The 20,831-nt window shown below is 39.7% G+C and overlaps 1 protein-coding gene across 1 annotated transcript; it reads left to right on the plus strand.

Annotated features, from left to right (window-relative positions):
• The first annotated feature begins 8,366 nt into the window (after nucleotides 1–8,366).
• On the plus strand, nucleotides 8,367–19,076 carry DYNLT3 (dynein light chain Tctex-type 3). The gene is made up of 5 exons (XM_019943633.3): nucleotides 8,367–8,483; nucleotides 10,938–10,979; nucleotides 16,068–16,191; nucleotides 16,849–16,926; nucleotides 17,222–19,076. Exons 1-5 carry the CDS (start codon nucleotides 8,454–8,456, stop codon nucleotides 17,296–17,298), a joined length of 351 nt encoding a protein of 116 aa, XP_019799192.1. The 5' UTR covers nucleotides 8,367–8,453; the 3' UTR covers nucleotides 17,299–19,076.
• Nucleotides 19,077–20,831: the final 1,755 nt, after the last annotated feature.

Raw genomic sequence — 20,831 nt, forward strand, 5'->3', positions numbered from 1 at the left:
TGAGCCTGTGCGTCCGGAACCTGTGCTCCGCAACGGGAGAGGCCACAACAGTGAAAGGCCCACGTACCGCAAAAAAATAATAATAATAATGTTCTCCAGATGTAGAAAACAAACTTATGGTTACCAGGGGGTAAGGGGGGGAGGGATAAATTGGAAGATCGGGACTGACATATACACACTACTATATATAAAATAGATACCTAATAAGGACCTACCGTATAGCACAGGGAACTCTACTCAGTACTCTGTAATGACCTATATGGGAAAAGAATCTAAAAAAGAGTAGATATATGTATATGTATAGCTGATTCACTTTGCTGTTCACCTGAAACTAACACAGCGTTGTAAATCAACTATACTCCAATAAAAATTTTAAAAAATTAGTGTTCTACTCTTGATAATTAGTTCTGGTAATGAGAAAAATTGTATTACCTTGCAATTTTCTTTTATGATAATGGCTTATGCTATGGAAGAAAACTTATTCTGTCATATTGGGACCAGATATCACAAAGGCTTTAAAATACTATGATGTGAAAGTGTTCACTTATAGTGGCTTACATACTGGAAACAAAAGGATTATAGAAGCAGATATCCAAAACAGAACCTATAGGGAAGCAGGGTTAGTATTGCAAATTGGAGAGTTCCATCTATTTACATAACATACGATGCTCTACTAGTGAGAACATTAATAACTACGATTTTAAGTGTCTTATCCAGTATACAGAGTTTTTCATTCCCAAAGTGGTAACTAGTGGCTTGAAAAATGAACTCTGGTTCTCAAAGATGAATAGCTCTGAAGTAAAATTAATATTTTCTAATCCTAGAAAAGGTTTCTTATGGGAGTATGTGTTTCTCCGATTTGAAATCGAAGGACCAAAAGCTACAAAATGGCATAATATCTATCACCATATTGCAATCATTGTTCATAAAAATTATGTTGATTAAATTCCCCAGGCAAGATAATCTAGTTCTTATAAAGTTCTGTTTGTGTTTCAAAAGAATAAATATTCTGTGGTTGTTGCATTGCGTTCTACATGTCAATTAGATAAAATGTATTCATCATGTTGTTTAAATCTCCTATATTCTTTCTGATGTATATTTTTGGCAACTTGTTGTGTCACCTATTGAGGGAGCGGTATTAAAATCTCCCATACGATTACGAATTTATGTATTTCATCTTTTAATTCTATTAATTTTTACTCGTGTTTTAAGGCAATTTGTTAAGTGCATACAAATGTAGGACGGTTATGTCTACCTAGTGAATTGACTCTTTTATCATTGTGAAATGTGTCTTTTCCTCAAGAAATGCTTTTTGCCTTAGAGCCTCCTTTATCGGATATTAATTTATATATGCCGCAAATATATTATTAATATATAGTATACGTGTATATATATATTAATATATATATGATAATGTTTCATGGTATATCTTTTCCATCATTTTACTTTCAACTTTTATGCATCCCTGATATTTTTTTATGTGTCACTTTTAAACAGCATATAGATGGGTTATATTTTGTTTTGCCTCTGGTCTTTTAGATGAAACATATGATCTAGTTATATTTATCATAATTATGATATATTGAGGTTAAAATATATTATCTTATTATTTTTTTTATTTTTTATTTTTTGCAGTACGCGGGCCTCTCACTGTTGTGGCCTCTCCCGTTGTGGAGCACAGGCTCCGGACACACAGGCTCAGCGGCCATGGTTCACGGGCCCAGCCGCTCCGCGGCATGTGGGATCTTCCCGGACCGGGGCACGAACCCGTGTCCCCTGCATCGGCAGGCAGACTCTCAACCACTGCGCCACCAGGGAAGCCCTCTTGCCTGTTTTGAGGTGAGTATTTTTATTATTCCATTTCCCCACTCTATTAGCTTAGTAGCTATACGTCTCTTTTTAACTTTTCCTTTATTGCTTATCATATACAAAATGCATCCTTGACTTGTCAAAATACAACTTGATACTTTTACCCACTTCCCTGACAATGAAGGGGTCTTTGAACACTTTAACTCAATTTTGTTTTTCCTCTCAACTGATATTGTTATCCTGTATTTTAATTTGACCTATCTGCTAAACTTTATAAGACATTATCATTATTGTTTTATAGAGTTGATAATCATTAAATTATCCCCAAATTTACTCCTTTGCTCTTCATTTCTTTCTATTTTGCCCAGATTTATATCCAGGATTATTTGTCTTTTGCCAAAATAATAGATTTTTTTTTAAGAAGCATCACGTTTTATTTATTATTTTAAAATTTTTTTAAAGGGAACTTTATTTAGTTATTTATTTTTGGCTGCATTGCATCTTTGTTGCTGCGCACGGGCTTTTTCTAGTTGCAGCGAGCAGGGGCTACTCTTTGTTGTGGTGCGTGGGCTTCTCATTGCAGTGGCTTCTCTTGTTGTGGAGCACGGGCTCTAGGCACGCGGGCTTCAGTAGTTGTGGCCATGGGCTCAGTAGTTGTGGCTCGTAGGCTCTAGAGTGCAGGCTCAGTAGTTGTGGTGCACGGGCTTAGTTGCTCCACGGCATGTGGGATCTTCCCGGACCAGGGCTCGAACCCATGTCCCCTGCATTGGCAGGCGGATTCTTAACCACTGTGCCACCAGGGAAGCCCCCAAATAATAGATTTTTGTATTTTTGGAAGTGTACTTCTGCTGGTGACTAATTTTCTCAGTTATTTGCCTAATTTTTTATTACTTCATCTTCATTTTTGAAGGTTATTTGTGCTGGGTACACATTCTAAGTTCACGGAATTTTCTTCAGTATTTTGAAGGTGTCAAAATGCATTATCATTGAAGGCAAATGCATTGCCTTTGGTTTTCTATTGTTTCTGTGAGCAGTTAGATGTCAGTCTTCTTGTTTGACTTTTGTAGGTAATTTGTCTTCTTTGTTGGGAGGGGATGCTACTTCATAATTTTTCAGCTTCCTTTGGTTTTCAGTCATTATACCGTGATGTGCCAAGATACAGGTTTTATTTTATTCATTCTGCTTGGGGAATCTTAGGGATTCTTAGACCTGTGGCTTGAGGTCTGTGCTAGATATTCTCTGCGTCTCTACGTCCGTGCTTTGACCCCTCGGCCTTGAGAACCTGACCTATATGGATTACAATAGCTCCCATGCCCTTTGGTTTCAAGTTGAGTGCAGCCAATGAGGAGCATTAGTAGGAGATCAGCGGGAGGGTGAAGGGATCAGGGTAATTATTCCTCTGGCTCCCTTTTCGGGAGGCACCCTGGGTTTGCTGTATCCCTTGACAAAAGATTACTGCTCCTCTCAAAGTGGCCTTCTCTACATGATTGTTTAAGCCTCTCTTTCCCCTTAAACTTTTGGGCCTGGAAGTGGTGACAGCTCCAGCATTGCTAGCCCCAGGTTCTTGTAATATCAATAGTCATTCACCTGCCCACACCTTTGTAATTTGTCCCTTTGTAAATGAGCCCACCTCAATTTATGCCATTTGGAGTGTGCCATCTTCTTCATCTTGGCAACCTGACTGATACAGTAACTAGTACCAAAAGTAGCCTATGATGGTTAATCTTAGGTGTCAAGTTTTCTGAGCCATGGTGCCCAGATATTTAGTCAAACATTATTTTGAATGTTTCTGTGAGGGTATTTTTGAATGAGATGTACATTTAACTCAGTGGACTTTGAGTAAAGCAGTTGCCCTCCATAATGTGGGTGGGCCTCATATAATCAGTTGAAGGACTGACTAAAACAAAAGGCTGACCTCCCCCAAGTAAAAGAGAATTCTCTAGCAGACTGCATTCTGATTTCATCTGCAACATAGGCTCTCCTGGTTCTACAGAAGGCTGCCTTTGGACTTGAAATGCATCTCTTTCCTGAATGTTCAGGTTGCTGGCATTCCCCACCAGATTCTGGGCTTACCAAGCCTCCACAATCGTGTAAGCCAATTTCTTAAGATAAATTCCTTTCTCTATATACACACATCCTATTGGTTCTGTTTCTCTGGAGAACCCTGACTAATACAGGGTATCAGGAATTAGATCCTCATGAAATAAATCCTTCAATGTTCATATTCTGAGGAAGTTCATGGATCATCTTCCTGCTGAGAATCATGAGGCATGAGTAGTTCATGGCATGAGGTGACATCATGATTACTCACATTATCACCAGAGGGTGAAATGCATGTGGAGGGCAAGGCATTGGGGGTCAAGTTGTTGTAGCATAGTACAAAAGTACTAATAAAGATTGGAGAGTCACCTGGAATCTTATTGTAACTTTGGAAAGCACATATAGGGAAAACAGAAATTAAGAGTTATGAATATAAAATTTAAAACATGCACTAAAAAATTAGAAGGCCTCCAGGGCAGGTTTGCCGGAGTCCCTCATTTTCCATAATTGTACAACATCACATTGATCCATGACATTGGTGACATTACAGTGGTAATCACTAGGTCTATATAAATGCAATAGATGTGCAGTTTAAAATGTGCTGCTTGGGCTTCCCTGGTGGCACAGTGGTTAAGAATCAGCCTGCTAATGCAGGAGACACGGGTTCGAGCCCTGGTCTGGGAAGATCCCACATGCCACGGAGGAACTAAGCCCGTGCACCACAACTACTGAGCCTGCGCTCTAGAGCCCGTGCTCCGCAACAAGAGAAGCCACCGCAATGAGAAGCCTGCGCACCTCAGCAAAGAGTAGCCCCTGCTACTAGAGAAATCCTGTGTGCAGCAATGAAGACCCAACGCAGCCAAAAAAAAATAAATAATTTAAAAAATGTGCTGCTTAACACATAGAGATGACCCATCAACTACGGTATCATTCTAATGTGAGAACAAGTTGGTCATGCAACCACCTGAAACCAAAAACATTAGCCATAATTTGTGTCCTATATATAAGATGGTGGAGTTGGAAGAGGCTCAAGTAACATGAAATAGTTGTGATAGTCTCTGCCTCTGTAGCTGGTCAAGAGGATGAATGTTGAGGCCAAACGTGGTAGACTGTTATCAGGTTCCTGAACTATTCATTATGGATTCCCCTGTACCCACCTCCCCAACACACATCAGTGTAAATAAATCCTTACTGAATTATTATATTTTGAGTGTTCCTCTGCTTCCTCTAGAAGATCTGATTAATAAGTTCTTCGATCATTTTTTGAAGATTTTCAGCTATTATTTCATCAAATATTGCTTCTGTCCATTCCCTCTCATCTCCTTTTGGAACTCCAATTTTATGGGTTAAACATTCTCATGGTGTTCCTTTTGCCTCTATGATTTCTTACATATTTTATATTCATTTATGCCCCATTCCAAATATTTTCTTGTGACCTGTTTTTAAAATTTCACTAATTAAATCTTCAGCTTTGTCTAAACTACTATAGAACCCATCCTTTAAATTTTCAATCTTGGTTATTGTGTTTTGCACTTCTAGAAATTCCATTTGGACATTTTTCATACTTTCCAGTTCTTTGAGGAAATTCTTAATATTATCTCACATACATTAAGACACACATTTTAAAGCCTATTCTGATAATTCTACCATCTAGATCCCCTGTTGAGTTGTTCCCATTGTCTGTTGATTTAGGATAATGCTGTTTTGTCTCTGTATGTGCCAAGTTATATTTTATTGTGCATCCGATGATATACGTGAACAATTATGTATCTAATTTGAGGCCTAGGATGATGTTTTCTTCCTCCAGAAAGAATTTACATTTGCTTCTGGGAAGTTGGCTAGAGACATTAGCAATGCCAGATCACCTTAATTCAATTTCAGGAATTGAAGTGATTTAAAACTGAGCTTCAGTGCCTGCAAGATCAAGTTTTATTGTTTGACACCTTTTCCTAGGGTGTAATCCTTGGATTCTCAACCCACAATATGATTGTTACCAAAGATCTCCTCCTTGGCAGGGCATGGAACCTGGTTATATTACCTCTTGGCTCATAAGCAAAAGGCTTTGCATCTTCTACCCCCACAGGGGGAAAATATTTGTCCCAAATGCTCTGCTCGTGCTTCTAGGTTGCATGCTTCTCCAGGTCTTAGATGCATAATTCTTCCCCATATTATTAAAACTCCAATTCCTTTGAGCAAATGCTTATTATATTTTGCACAACTTTCCTAACTGGCAGTGAAAGGGTTAGTTCTAATTACTTAGACCACCATTACAGAAGCCCTTAAATATAATTTGAATGGTTTATAAAATGGGTCTAAATGTTTTATCAGTTACTTCTATGAAGAACACTTCTCAACAATAGAATCTATTAAGATTTGGAGGAAAAATAGTTATTAAAATGTCTCAAACAGAAATTGCATATAGCTATTTTAAGCATAAATCCAGATATAAAATATTATTCATGAAAGCAAGACTGAGGGTCTCATTAAAAGATTTGAAAGATTTCATTTGGAAGTTTTTACAAATTAAATTTTTAACACTTTTTAATTTTATTTTTTCCTTACAATTATATAACTTAAAGAAAATATTTTTTAATTAAACAACATAAAAATACCCCAAAGCCCCTCTAGTTCACTCCAATGTATCATGCAAATATTACTATCTTTTATATATGGACCACAGCATGAAAATAGTTGGTAAGGACTTTCCTACCAACAATTATGTCACATCTCTTTTTCCTTTCCAGTAGCACTCACTTTTCACCATTGAAGGTGAAAATACCAAACATGTGTTTTCCCATAGGTTTTGCCAAGGGAGGAATCACATGACTGAATGTTGGCAAATGGGAGGGACCTCAGGAGAAGACTCCACAGGATTTCAAGTAAAGATTTGCCTTCCTAAAATAAATTGATCAACCCAAGTCAATGTCCATTTTCTTCATTGGATGTGATACCTTCATTCCTTGTGATACCAGAACTGCTGCAGCCACGTGTGGCCATGACTAAATATTGCTGATATGCTGAGGATAGTAGAATGGAAAGACGGAAAGCACAGAGACGCCAAAAAGTTGTTGAGCAACTGAACCAACGTGGAACATCTCTACCTCTGTATTTCTGGCTATGCCAGAAAACAAATGTCCTTAGTATTTCAGCTCATCGTACTTGAATCTTCTGTTACTTGCAACCAGGATACTAACTAATAAAGCTATGGTGTTTTTTTGTTTTTGTTTTGTTTTTTTTTTTTTTTTTTGCGTTACGCGGGCCTCTCACTGTTGTGGCCTCTCCCGTTGTAGAGCACAGGCTCCGGACGCGCAGGCTCAGCAGCCATGGCTCACGGGCCCAGCCGCTCCACCGGCATGTGGGATCTTCCCGGACTGGGGCACGAACCCGTGTCCCCTGCATCAGCAGGCGGACTCTCAACCACTGCGCCACCAGGGAAGCCCAGCTATGGTGGTTTTAAAGCATGGTCCCCAAACGACACTTGTGCCGTTGAAAGGTAGGCCTCTTCTAGAAGTTGGAAAAGGCAAGGAAATGGATTCTCTTCTCGAGCCTCCAAAGGGAACGTACTCCTGCAGACTCACTTTAGATTTCTGACCTCTAGTACTGTAAAACAATAAATTTGTGCTGCTTTAAGCCACTAAATTTATGATAATTTGTTACAGCAGCAATAGGAAACTAATACAGTGATTGAGAACTTGGGTGCTGCTAGCTGCTATCAGCCTCCTTAAGTTTAAATCCTTCTTCTACTCCTTACTGGATATATGACCTTTGGCAAATAAACTCTCTGTACCTCAGTTTCATCTTGAAAGATGGGATGATGGTAACAGAACCAAACCTGCTGGGTTCTCACGGGTTTAAATGAGAAAATCCTTAGGATTATCTGAAACTTCGTAATTTTTAAATAAAGGTAACCATTGTTCTGCTAATATTTATAATTTGATTTAGTATATTTGTACCTTCTCTCCTACAAATTAAAGTTCTTTTGTTTTTTGGTTTCTTTTACATAGTCATGGAGGAGGAGGGGTGTAAGAGCATCCGCTTCAGGAGTTGGAGTACATACAGCATCTCGTTTGATCCTCACAACCAGCCATGAAATAGGTGTAATTTTGTTTTCATACGAGAAAACTGAGGCTGTGGGAGGTTAATTTTTCCAAGTGACATAGCTAGTAAGAAGACAAATCAAAGCAGCTTGTTCACCATTGCGTTCACTACACTTATTTGCTGGATTATGATGCACGAATATGTGCATATAACCATGGCAGTGGGCACTCATAAATACTGCAGAGTTTAGACGGACTGACGCTAGGTCACTCCATCTGACCCACACCGGCACAAATCCCAGCTTTTTAACACCCAACCCTCGTTTCCAGAAAGGTTGGAGGTAACAGAGAGTCACTTCCAGTCGCAGGAATCCTGCGGGAGGGTGGGATGGGAGTCGGAGCGGGGGTGGGGAGGGCAGGAAGGTGGTAACGCTGTGACGCAAAGGCGGGGCCTGCGTGGGGAACGCCCCGGGCCATAACCGGGGGGCGGGGCCTCCCCGGGGCCAGTACGCGGCCGCGTAGCTAGACCTGCCCATCCCTCAGCCCCCTAGGAGAGCTGGCGCCACCATGGAGGAGTACCATCGCCCCTGCGACGAGGTACCGCCCCTTCACCGCCCGCGAGCGACCCCCGTCCGCCTTGGCGCTTAGTCTTGGCCGGGTGGTCTCCCGGCACCCGGCGGCCCCGAGAGTTGGGGTGCGGCGTCCTCCGAGCCCGGGTCCTCTCCTCGGGGCCCGGGATCCGCCCCGCCCATCCTCGGCTCCCCACCCCGAGGGCCTGAGGGTGGGCTGAGAGTCGGGGTGGCAGGGGCTGCTGGGAGCACAGGGGGCTGGCAGTGAGGTCGGGGCCGAGGGGTGGAAGGCCTGACTCGGGGTGCGTGGGGTAGGGATGGGGTGGAGGGAGCCGCCAGTCTGCAGGGCGGGCCTCGGGAACCGGTCTTCCTGGCTGCTTCCTCCGCCCCTTGGTGTCCCAAAGCAGGTGCCGCATCCCCGCCAAGCGAGGCCCTGGTGGCAGAGCCGGTCCCGCTCCCGGGCACTCTCGTCTGGGTGGTTTGGAAGGAGGCGCCTTATGGATTAAGGAGCCCTTGCTTACTGACTCAGGCTTCCCGAAACCTCACCAGAATCCCGTGATGTCATCTGTCATCTTCCTGTTACTGATGGGGGACTCTGACTTTCATGGCGGCTAAGTGACTTGCCCAAAGTTAGAACTGCCAGGAATGACAGATGCTCCATTTGAACCCAGACCTCTGACTACACAACTACAACTCTGGCTTCACTTTAACCACGATGAGGATGAGGCCTGTTGGATCCCAGAATAACCCGTGACAGGGCAGTATAAACAAAGACATCTTCTGTCCAGTGGTAGCCACAGGTGAATGGTGCGGTGAAATAAAAGTAGGCAGGCACGTGGTGGAGGTGCAGCGTAAAATGGTGTATCATTAGACCCCTGAAAGGGGCTTCTGAACCATTCATCTCTAGGATGTGGGCTTCTGCAGAAGCTAAGACCACATTTAAATTCATTACTTCTATGCTGCAGGTGGCATACACACCTCAAGGTTAGTGGTAAAGTATTCTCATTTTAGAAATTGAAGCACAAGCAATTTCACCCTCAAGAAGCACTAGTCTGCTGACTCCTAAGAGGTTCTGTACTGCAGTACCCCCTAAATACCTATATTTAAAAAGAAAATTACATGCGTTACCATGGCCACCCAGTACAACCTGATTATCGGGTGACCTTCCAAATTGAAGTGGAATGGACATCCCATTTAATTTGTAGACCACTTTTGAAAATAGATAAGGACCTTATTTGAAGGTAAAATGACCATTTTAATAGGGGCAGTTGTGACACCTGTTTTCATGATATTTCTGATTATTTAGGGTATTTTTATTCCTTTGTTGTTGGGGAATTATCTGGTGTAATTAAATGAGTTGAAAATATTTTAAATCTGTACTCAAGATGGTACTTATTTTCAGAATTTACTTGGTTTTTGAACTGTTTTGTTGTATAGTGGGATTTACAAACATGCTGATGTCATACAGCACCTAAAAACGTGTCTATGGAAACAAATCATGTACTACCTGAAGTGCTTTGGTTTAGATTGCAATCTTATCACGTAGCCTAGTTCTTGACTCTAGGACATTTCCTTGTCATTCATGGTTGCTTTTAACTCAAGATTGTATCAAGCCACTCCACAGGAAAGACTAAGTTGCCAGACCTGTTATATTATAGGTCTATATAGATTATAGGTCTAACATATTATTTATATGTTATAAAGTGACATTAATTTGGAATGATCAAGTATTTTCATAACCTTTAACTCAGAAAAGCCACATTTTTGCCAAGCATAAATTAAAAACAAACTTGAAACTTATCTATTCAGCATTCTTTTCTCACTCCCCCTCATTTTCACTTAGCTGCAACTATTTCCTGTGTACTGATAACACATCCTTATACCCACCTCCTATTTCCTGAGCTTTACAATCCAATAATCCTCAATCTCTGGTGTTCATCAGAATCACCAGTAAAGCACTTTTTATTTTTCTGTGCTGTCCATATCTATTTAAAATTTTTTTATTTTATATTGGAGTATAGTTGATTTACAGTGTTGTGTTAGTTTCAGGTGTACAGCAAAGTGATTCAGTTATACATATACACATATCTATTCTTCTTCAGATTCTTGTCCCATATAGATTATTACAGAGTATTGAGTAGAATTCCCTGTGCTATACAGTAGGTCCTTGTTGATTATCTGTTTTATATATAGTAGTGTTATATGAGTAAAGCACTTTTTACAAAAACATAGTTGCCCAGGCTCTGCTTCAGAACTAATCAATCAAGATCTCCATGGAGGTAGGTGGGGAAAGCATTTTGCGATTTTAAAGATGATCAAGGTGGGATTAGTAGCCTCAGTAGACTTAATGCCCCTTTTCACTGTGGTCTCCTGTCACTAAAACCTGTCTAGGCCAGCCTAGGTTATTCTGTGTAGCATCATAGCTACCAGGAAAAGGAAGTCTGTATTGAAAACAACTTTATCTTTTGTTTTCCATCTTTAGGTCGGCTTCAATGCTGATGAAGCCCACAATATCGTTAAAGAGGTGAGTTACATATCTTGTTCATCTTGAAGATCGATGCATTGGTTGAAATTTTAAAAAGCTGTGTTTTGACTTATGGCACAAAGTTAGAAACCTTCGTATTAAAGCAAGATTTTTCATATTTATTCACTAATTCTTTATAGGGGTGCTTCTATGTTTGTTGTGTTGGATGCTGTCAGGCATCTTGGGGCTTACCCTGAAAGGGATAAATATTGATCTAGAAAACTGGCTTGCTGTTTTCTAAACTGATTCTCTGTCTTTTGAATAAAAGAACTTTTATTCCAATGGGGCCAAATATTATTTTAAATGTTAATGCCCTAAAAGTATATAGGTAAATTATATGTATAGTATAATAAACATATAATTATAGTATATACATACATATATATGTATGTATATATATATATGTGTGTGTGTGTATATATATATATATATATATATCAAGTAAATAAAAGACCCTAGAAATATCTGCTTTGGTTATTGTATGCTTTTTTTTTGCCCAATATAACTGGAAAAATAGGGACTTCCAGTTGTTAAGACTCCGCACTCCCAATGCAGGGGGCACAGGTTCGATCCCTGGTCGGGGAACAAAGATCCTGCATGCCTCATGGCACGGCCGCGCACACACACACACAGATTGGAAAAGCAATCACTTAATATCTTTTAGACACTGATATGACGGTAAATCAAATTCTTCAGAAAAATATTTGAAATATGATATGTGGTCCTCGTGTTAGGCAAATAGACAAGAAGTTCCCTTTGGGACTCAGTGTTGGCAGAGGAACTTTAATTATTCTAGTGGTATCACATACAGACGAACTGTGGGTAAGGTATTTATGAACACTTTTAATAGTCCTGAGTCATTTTTAACTGTGCCAAATCCTGGAAAAAAATAAGCTGGCCTGGAAGGTAGGCTTGTATTGTGGGCATGGCTGTTGCGGCCCGCGTCCTAGCAGCAGGCCCCAACTACCTTTAGGCTTGGCTGGATTGGCTGGCCCTCTGGGCACTGAGCACCATCTCAGTACTGAGACGATGCCTTACCTGCCTGAATGCTTAGGGCACGAACTCACCCGGAACTCACCCAGGGCTGGCCTCGTAAAACTAGGATCAACGTGAGGTCTGAGAGAGCTGGATAGGCACCTGAAAATCCCGCCATATTTTAATAGTTCAAAATCATGTATTAGAGCTTTGTAGCCAGGAATATATCATTATTATAACAAAATGCAAATGTTTTCGATACCTTGACAATGCAAAAGCACAAATGAGGGCAATGGCGGGGGGTGGAAGAAGGGATGGAGGTCATGGGAGGGCAGGAGTGATAACAGCTTCAAAGTGGAAAATCAAGAGAGACTGTCCTTGGTGGATGGAACATGAAGCAAAGGATGCTGGGGTATTAGAGGAATCTTTTAAATAGTACCTTCTTCTTTACCCACATTATGAACCATATGAAAAGACCAAAGAGTTAGTAGAAAGAGAACCAAATATCACCTTTATTATTGATAAAAACTGAGTTGGAGATTGGAGCTTGTTTTGCTAACTCCCTACCTGTTCAGTTCAGACCTTGGAAGAGGCATCCAAGGGAAAGTTAGAGTCAGCAGAGAGAAACACTCAACCAGGCTGGTGCCTTTCGTTGCTCTGGGTGAAGAGGGAAGGAGAAACCAAAATCTCCCAAGGCATTTGGGAGATTGGCCCTCCCAGATGAGAAAGGTACCAACCAGTAGCTCACTCCACCTCCATGGGGAGGAATAATAACAGGTGGGACGAGAGGCCAGGGATGATAAGGAAAAAATCCTCTGCGTGGAAGGAAACATCCAGAGTAGAAAAGAAACATGCTTCTAATAATGTAAATATATTGAAGTAAAAATAGCAAATTCATTATATTGAGGGATGTGGGGAGGGGGGGCAGGAGGTGGCAGGTGGTCCTAGGGAACTAAACTTTCATCTGTCATAGCAGGAGCTCTAGGGATGTTGTCTAGAATTCATAAATCAAGAAATAGTTATATAAACATTATTTAGACATGTGAGTGACCCTTAAGAGATAAAAAAACAGTTGTACCCTAAAAGTGTTTCTTCTGTGGAAGGGGGCTGGGGATGGGAAAGGGTGGGGAGGGGATTCTTATTTTTCATTGTAAGCTCTTCTGTTCTGTTGGATTTTTAAACCCATGTGCATGGGTTACTTTGATGGTTTGTTCAGTTAAAAGAACCATGCTTCTTAAAATGAGATACCCATATTGAGTGGTGGCTAGGAGGTCCTAGAAGCCACTGGGTACATTTTTTTTTATTAAAAAAAAATTATTTATTTATTTAGGCTGTGTCGGGTCTTAGTTGCGGCACGTGGGATCTTTCATTGTGGCGCGCGGGCTTAGTCGCCCCGCGGCATGTCGGATCTTAGTTCCCCCACCAGGGATCGAACCGGTGTCGCCTGCATTGCAAGATGGATTCTCAACCGCTGGACCATCAGGGAAGTCCCCACTGGGTGCATTTTAGAGCATCAATTTTACTTCTATACTTGCAAGAGGGAGTTAAGTAATATAAATAATTTAACACCATTTTCAAATGAAAAGAAACTGATACGTTATGGAGTCAAAAGCAAGCTTCATTTGAAATTTTCATATAAAATATGAGACTCGAAAGACATCTCAGGTTTGCCACAGCTGGCTTTCAGGTACCTGTGTATCCTCTTCCCTCCCCCTCTCTTCCCATGAGCCAACTGTCTTTGCCACTGAGGTATTTGAAAGGTGATGGGGGGCGGGGTGAGAGAGAGAGAGAGAGAGAGAGAGAGAGAGAGAGAGAGAGAGAGAGAGAGAGAGAGAGAACTATTTGAAAACATTTCAGCACTTCCCCGATGATTATACAGTTTCAGCAGGCATTTCTGTTTTTCTTATCTTTTGCTGATCTCCTTATTTTCTTAGAGTCCTTCCTCTGAGCCCCTATGCTAATATATTTTTCCTGCTGAAGTCTTAGAGCCACTCACTTACTGGTGATATGCATGTTATATTTATTGTCAGTAATAGAATTTGCCCACAAATTTTCATATAAAAAGTGAGTTACAAATGGAATTAACTTGGTGCTTAATCTAAAGTATATTTGATTCAGGATGCCCAGAGAGTATATCAAAGCCAGTATTACTTCAACAACAAACATGTATTGAGTGCCTGCTCCCTGCCCGAGTTCTGAGTTTGGCCCTGGGAATACAGAGCAGGTTAAGGACCTCATTATCTAGTGGGCCTCCTGGTTAAGTGGTAATGAAGAAGGCTAAATGTTAATTAATAGTAATTAGCAGGGCTATTTACAGTGGCATCCACAGGCCCCTGATATTTCTGTTGTTTGGAGCAGAACTTGAAGCAGTCCTATTAGATAACCTGAAAGTAAACAAGGGCTGGTAGTTTCCCATTAAGGTACAGCAGTCTAGGGAGAGGAAGAGGTTTCCCAAAGGCCGTCAGCTTGGGTATGGTAAAGTCAGGATTAATCTTTGTCCCCATGATCCTTGGGCCACTGACCCTCCTAACTCTTCATGTTACATTCTAGGAGAGTAATTTGAGGTACGTTGTTACTTTCTTCAACCCCTCTATATTTAATTTCTCTTTTTGCGTTTTATGATTAGTGAAGAGTTTATACTATTCAGCTTAAGATTCCATATTAATTAGTGCCTCTACTATAGTCCAGTTGTAGTAAATGAAAGCTTCAACGTGCACGTGTGTGTCTGTCTTACTAAGCTGGATTCTATAAATGAATTGAATGAGTGCTTTATTCTCCAGGCTCTATCACTTGAATAAAAAAATAATAGCAGCAAAATAAGTCAGAGAAAGACAAATACTGTATGATCGGACCAATATGTGGAATCTAAAAAAATCCAAACTCATAGAAACAGAGTAGAATGGTGGTTGCCATGGGGTGGGGAAAATGTCGGTCAAAGGGTACAAACTTCTAGTTATAAGATGAGTAAGTTCTGAGGATCTAATATACACCATGATAATTATAGTTAACAGTACTGTATTGTACACTTGAAGGTTGCTGAAAGTAGATTTTAAATGTTCTCAATACACACACACACACACACACAAACAAAAGGTAAGTATGTGAGGAAGTGAATGTGTTAACTAGCCTTATTGTGGCAATCATTTCACAATATGACGTGTCAAGTCATCACACTGTGCACCTTAAACTGACACAATGTTGTATGTCAATTATATCTCAATAAAACTGGAAAAAATAAGATAACAGCAGCAATAATTATAATGATGTAATAATATCTGTCATTACTTATGTGTTTACTCTGTGGCAGTCACTGTGTTTGAGCACACGGCTTTCCTTATCTCACCCCATCCTCACAACAACTTGATGAGGCTGTTATCCCTACTTTAAAGATTAGGAAAATAAGGGGTTTCAAGAGATTAAGTCACTTGTAGAAGGTCACACAGGGGTGGCTGAGGTGACCTTAAAACCTAAGACTGTGATACTAAACCGGTACTCTTAATCAAGTATCAGAAGTGGATGCACGTAAACACCGTGGAAAATTAACTTTCTCTTTTTAGAGTGCCTAAAAACTAGCGTTTGTTGATGATTTACTTTTAGTGGCAGGTGTGCTTGTTGTTTGATAGCTAAGCAGTTACATAATATGAAATAGGATATAATTATTGTACGTGAGAAATATATTTTTAAGTTGGTCTCATCCTTTGTTTCTAGCATCTGAAACCTAGTTCAAATCCCAGCTGTTTCAAAGCCATTCTTTAACCAATTGATATCACCCTTTTAAAATCTCCACCACCCCATAATGACTTACCACCCTTGATTAGTCTTCCTTGTATTATAGAGTTCTTTTAGTAGCTTCTCTGCTAGACCGTTAAGTTCTTTACAGTAGAGGCCATGTCACATTTATCTTTATATGGCCTGTAATATCTCACAGAGTGAGATGACACATGCAGAAATGCTTTGAAAATTCTACAACAGTTAGAGATGATGCATAATAAATACTTAACAGATGCATATCTTGTAAGATGTTTTATTAGGTTATAAGTGTATTTTATGTTTTGAATAAATTTTTTGATGTGATATGTGTATACTTTGTTTAATTGTCCTCTGCCCTTTTAGTGTATAGATGGGGTCTTGGGAGGTGAAGATTATAATCATAACAACATCAACCAATGGACCGCAAGCATAGTGGAACAATCCTTAGCACATCTGGTTAAGCTGGGAAAAGCTTATAAGTATATTGGTAAGTATCAGTGTCCTTCTTCACTAGTTTACTCACCTTTGTTCCTGTGGTTTTTCTCTGAATTTACAGAATGTAAATGAATGAGAGACACTCAAGTTGGATACTAATAGGGGGTGAAGGACTTCTGACTTATTCATCACAAAAATAATCTGTGATAATACCTAACAGATGGAGATCTTTCACAACTCAAAAGCAGTGTGAGCTCCTGCCAACCATCTACTTGCCTTGGTAGCATCATCCTTTACATTTGCATCGGTTATCTTCAGTGAGATTCCCTCAGCCCTACTGTCTTCCTTTCATCAGTGCCATGCCTCCTTACGTGTAGGACTGTGAAGTACCACACAATACTTGTAAAGTGGAATATTTTCTTTGTTTTTGTGTCTGAATTATGCCCATGGGACAAGGCACATAATTTCGCCCAGATTTTTCCTGCAGTGCCGTCACCATTGGTTATGGCACTGGGCAGCAAACAGACTGGACCCAGTGGGGTCAGAATCGTGCTGGTAAATAATCAAGATGAGAGACTTATTTTTTTCAATCCATTCACTGAATGCTTTGTTTTCTGTTATTTTTATAGCTTTTAGAACTCCGAACTCAAACACTCAGGTACGTTTTCCTTCGTTTGTAAGTGTTCTTACTGTGCAACTTTATTTTTAGTGACCTGTGCGGTGGTCCAGAGGAGTGCATATGGCTTTCACACAGCCAGCTCATGTTTTTGGGACACCACATCTGATGGTAAGAGACTTTAAGCTGATTCAAACAAAATCCAACTTCTAGCAAAGTCAAATAGTGTACTTGTTATCGAATCCTTATTTATCTCTAATTAAATTCCCACAAGACTTTATCAACAGAATTGCTTTGTACCTAGTGACAAGTATGCCGTCAGACAAATAGGAAATATGAAGATTGAACAGATTGCAGGAAATGTGATATTAAAACCTATGAAAAATGTATATATATATATATTTTTTTTCCTGGTAATTCTGATGTTTTGCTGGTATTTCAAAGTCCTTTTGTTGTGTATTTTCAGGAACCTGTACTGTAAGATGGGAAAACCGAACCATGAACTGTATTGTCAATGTCTTTGCCATTGCTATTGTCCTGTAACAGGCTAAAAATGTTCGGCCAAAACCATTAACAAGAATTTGTCACTGTATCCTTTCTCAAAAGAGTAACAGTTACTTATTCGTGTGCTAGATGACAAGTGTGCAGTATGCTTCAAAACTATCAACAAAAACTGAATAGTGCAAGCAAGCAATCTCATAGGAAGTTGGCAGATTATCTCATATTCCTACAGCATCATTTGAATAGGAAAACCTCAACATTAGCAAAAAACAAATACAGAAATATGGCATGACATGAAAATACAACCTTATATTTACACTGGCTTTTCACTAATAATATGTACCTAAGAAGATGGGGAAAACCATTCAGATAATTAAATTCTCTTTCAGCTAGAAAAGTTAACAGGGATAAATATATGAACAAAAATACTGCAAGGAAAAATGTGGAGAAAATGATAATAATTAGTTAACACTTCTTAGTTTTTTATTTCTCCCTCTTAGTTGTACATATGATTTAGTGGAAAGTAATTCCATTCTTTTTCTTTTTGGCCGTGCCACGCAGCTTGTGGGTTCTTAGTTCCCTGACCAGGGATTAAACTCGCACCCTTGGCAGTGAACGTGCAGAGTCCTAACCACTGGACCGCCGGGGAATTCCCTTAAATCAGCTTTTTAAATTTCAAATTCTTATTTACATTTGAAGGTGAATTAAATCAGGTAAGGTAAACAAAATTAGTTACAGTGTATGATGAAAAGTATATGACTCTAACAGCTGCCTTACACTTCATTCATTCCATGTGTTACAAACATTTACTGAATGTCTGTTATGAGCTATTTCTCTGCTAATTATAGTTATCAATATGCTGTTCAAATTCTAAGTTTCTTTTGGTACCTATTCAGTTGGACAACTGACATTTATGTTTGGGAAGAAAAAAAAAAAAAAAGAGTTGTTTTACAAGAGAGGAAAAAAGTGAATCTGGTTATCCAGGTAGAAGTAAGCAAATGAAAAGCACTTATTGCTGACAGAATTATAGATGTAATTTTAAGAATTGCTCCTAACAAGCAAAAAAATGCATAAAATACGCAACTCTTAGTTAAAGGCCTTATTAGCAGTATAATATACAAGTAGTAAATTTTGTCATTGCTTTAGTTACAATCATCTGTAAATAACTTTAAATACTTATTATGTGAGGTTCAAATTGAGTGGGGTAAAGTATAAAACGTACACAATCATTAGCAGGTTACTGAATATCTCAGGGCTTATGAAATATAGTTAAATTTATTAAGAAAATAAAAGATGAAAAGTTAGAGTACACAGCTGGCCACCAAATGCGAAGTCAATTTGCTATTTAACCTTGAAAACAAAGTCAATTTTGCATATTACCACTAACACTAATATATATAGGGAGTGGAACCATGATTCATTGAATTCTGGGGGGAAAGAAAAGCTTAATGTTGACAATATTAAGATAGTATTCTTCTAGGAATACTATGTGCATGTTTGATATTTTGCTGAGTAACAATAATTGTTCAGTGTGTAAGAAGAAGATGAAGAAAATACAAGGATGGAGTTTAATGCAGCGATCTACATTTTGGGCACGTCAAAATTTATCAGTCATTACCTTTATGTTAGTTTACGCTGCTGGCTTTTGTGCCTTGAAGATTATAATAGTGACCAAAATACATCTGTGCAGTTAAGGCTTGCTTTTGATTATTGTTATTGAAGCCTGATTTTAAAAGAATAATAATCAGAAATACCTCGTGAACTTGCTGTCTGTTCTGTTTCTAGTTAAAATGTAATAAAGATTATCTTCCTGCACTGTACGTTTGCTTCTGGATGTTCACTGAATAGTTAAAGAAATGGCATTGTCTTTAAGAAATTCTAAATAACAGGAATGAGGAAGAGAAATGAATGTCAGACCACAGATACATTGTACAGAATAAATGCCATTAAAATAGCAACCCGAACCCAGTGTTGACCATTACAACATAAATAACAGCTCCTATTTCATGCCTTTTATTATTTTTAATAAAAAGTTATTTTAAAAAGCAGTATATGGGCTTCCCTGGTGGCGCAGTGGTTGAGAGTCCGCCTGCCAATGCAGGGGACGCGGGTTCGTGCCCCGGTCCGGGAAGATCCCACATGCCGCGGAGCGGCTGGGCCCGTGAGCCATGGCCGCTGAGCCTGCGCGTCCGGAGCCTGTGCTCCGCAACGGGAGAGGCCACAACAGTGAGAGGCCCGCGTACCGCCAAAAAGAAAAAAAAGAAAAAAAAAAAGGCAGTATAAAATATATTCTATAACTATTTATTAGCTTTAATAACTATTTTTTGGCAAGGAATTTTGTCCTATTTGTCAACTTTCAATCAAGTTGTTGCTGTTTTTTCTGTTTTTAATTAAAGACTTTAAGTATGTAAAGTTAGGGTATTCAGATGTAAGTACTAACTCGGATTTTTGTAAAGCTATAATTTTATGTTTGTAAAGTACCTGTATACAGCCCTAAATGATGGCAACATCTCATTACATTTTCTGTGGTAAAAAGTACTTTTTTGCTCTTCTTTCCACGTTGGATGTTATCTAATTATGAGTCACTGAAAGCATTTTCACCACCTACAGTCATCATCACATTTTAAAGGTAATCTTACGATGCTGCGGATTATATTTTTAAAGCTTGAGTAAAAAACCTTGTCTATCCTTGATAACAGTTTTTTAAAAGCGGGAGAAAAATCTGTGATTTTTTTTGTAGCAAAGGAACTAGGTCTTTTTTTAAAAATTTTTTTATTTTTTGCGGTATGCGGGCCTCTCACTGTTGCGCCCTCTCCCGTTGTGGAGCACAGGCTCCGGATGCGCAGGCTCAGCGGCCATGGCTCACGGGCCCAGCCGCTCCGCGGCATGAACCCGCATCCCCTGCATTGGCAGGCAGACTCTCAACCACTGCGCCACCAGGGAAGCCTGCAAAGCAAAGTTTGAGAGATGAATTGAAAATTTCACTCCATGTGCTACAGTCTACCCAAGGGGAACTTGTTTTATAATCTAGAAGGTGGAGCTATACTTGTGGCTAAAGAGGCTTATAGTTTCAATGTCTAATAATTCAGTAAAATTGACCTTTGCATATTTACTAAATTCCCTATAAAAGGATCTTAAGCATTCAGCCTTTACAAGATTTAGATAGCCACCATCAATATACATTAACCTCAGTGGCCCAGGAGATTCTAGCCCACCTTGTCTAATTGCAAATCCTGTATTTCTCACTGTGGTCCCAGTCAATGTCACCCCATGTCATCCTTGGATATGTAGGATATATTGACAATCCAGGCCTAATTAGAGATGGCCCCTAACTGCTTCATAAAGAGTATCTCTTCCCAAAATGGTTTCTAAGGATCTCAGAGATGAAGCGGGAACTTTGTACAGACACTCACAGTACCACCGGGATGGTATGTATCTTCCCTATAGGACACAAAATGTGGGCAACTATCCCCACTCTGGGATGCTTTAACGGTGAAGCCTATATGAGGAAGTTTCTTTGCAGTTCTGCCTAACCAGGTCAGGGAATTTGATGCCTGGGCTTATCCAGTAATGTA

The sequence above is a fragment of the Tursiops truncatus genome, chromosome X, assembly GCF_011762595.2.
Source record: "Tursiops truncatus isolate mTurTru1 chromosome X, mTurTru1.mat.Y, whole genome shotgun sequence".
Lineage (NCBI taxonomy): Eukaryota > Metazoa > Chordata > Mammalia > Artiodactyla > Delphinidae > Tursiops > Tursiops truncatus.

What these genes read in the sequence shown, in the direction of transcription:
- DYNLT3 (XM_019943633.3), top strand. Translation starts at nt 8,454, where the DNA reads ATGGAGGAGTACCATCGCCCCTGCGACGAG. An exon ending in ACCATCGCCCCTGCGACGAG is followed by an intron (nt 8,484 to 10,937) that starts GTACCGCCCCTT and finishes TTCCATCTTTAG; the next exon opens with GTCGGCTTCAATGCTGATGA. An exon ending in AAAAGCTTATAAGTATATTG is followed by an intron (nt 16,192 to 16,848) that starts GTAAGTATCAGT and finishes CTTTATTTTTAG; the next exon opens with TGACCTGTGCGGTGGTCCAG.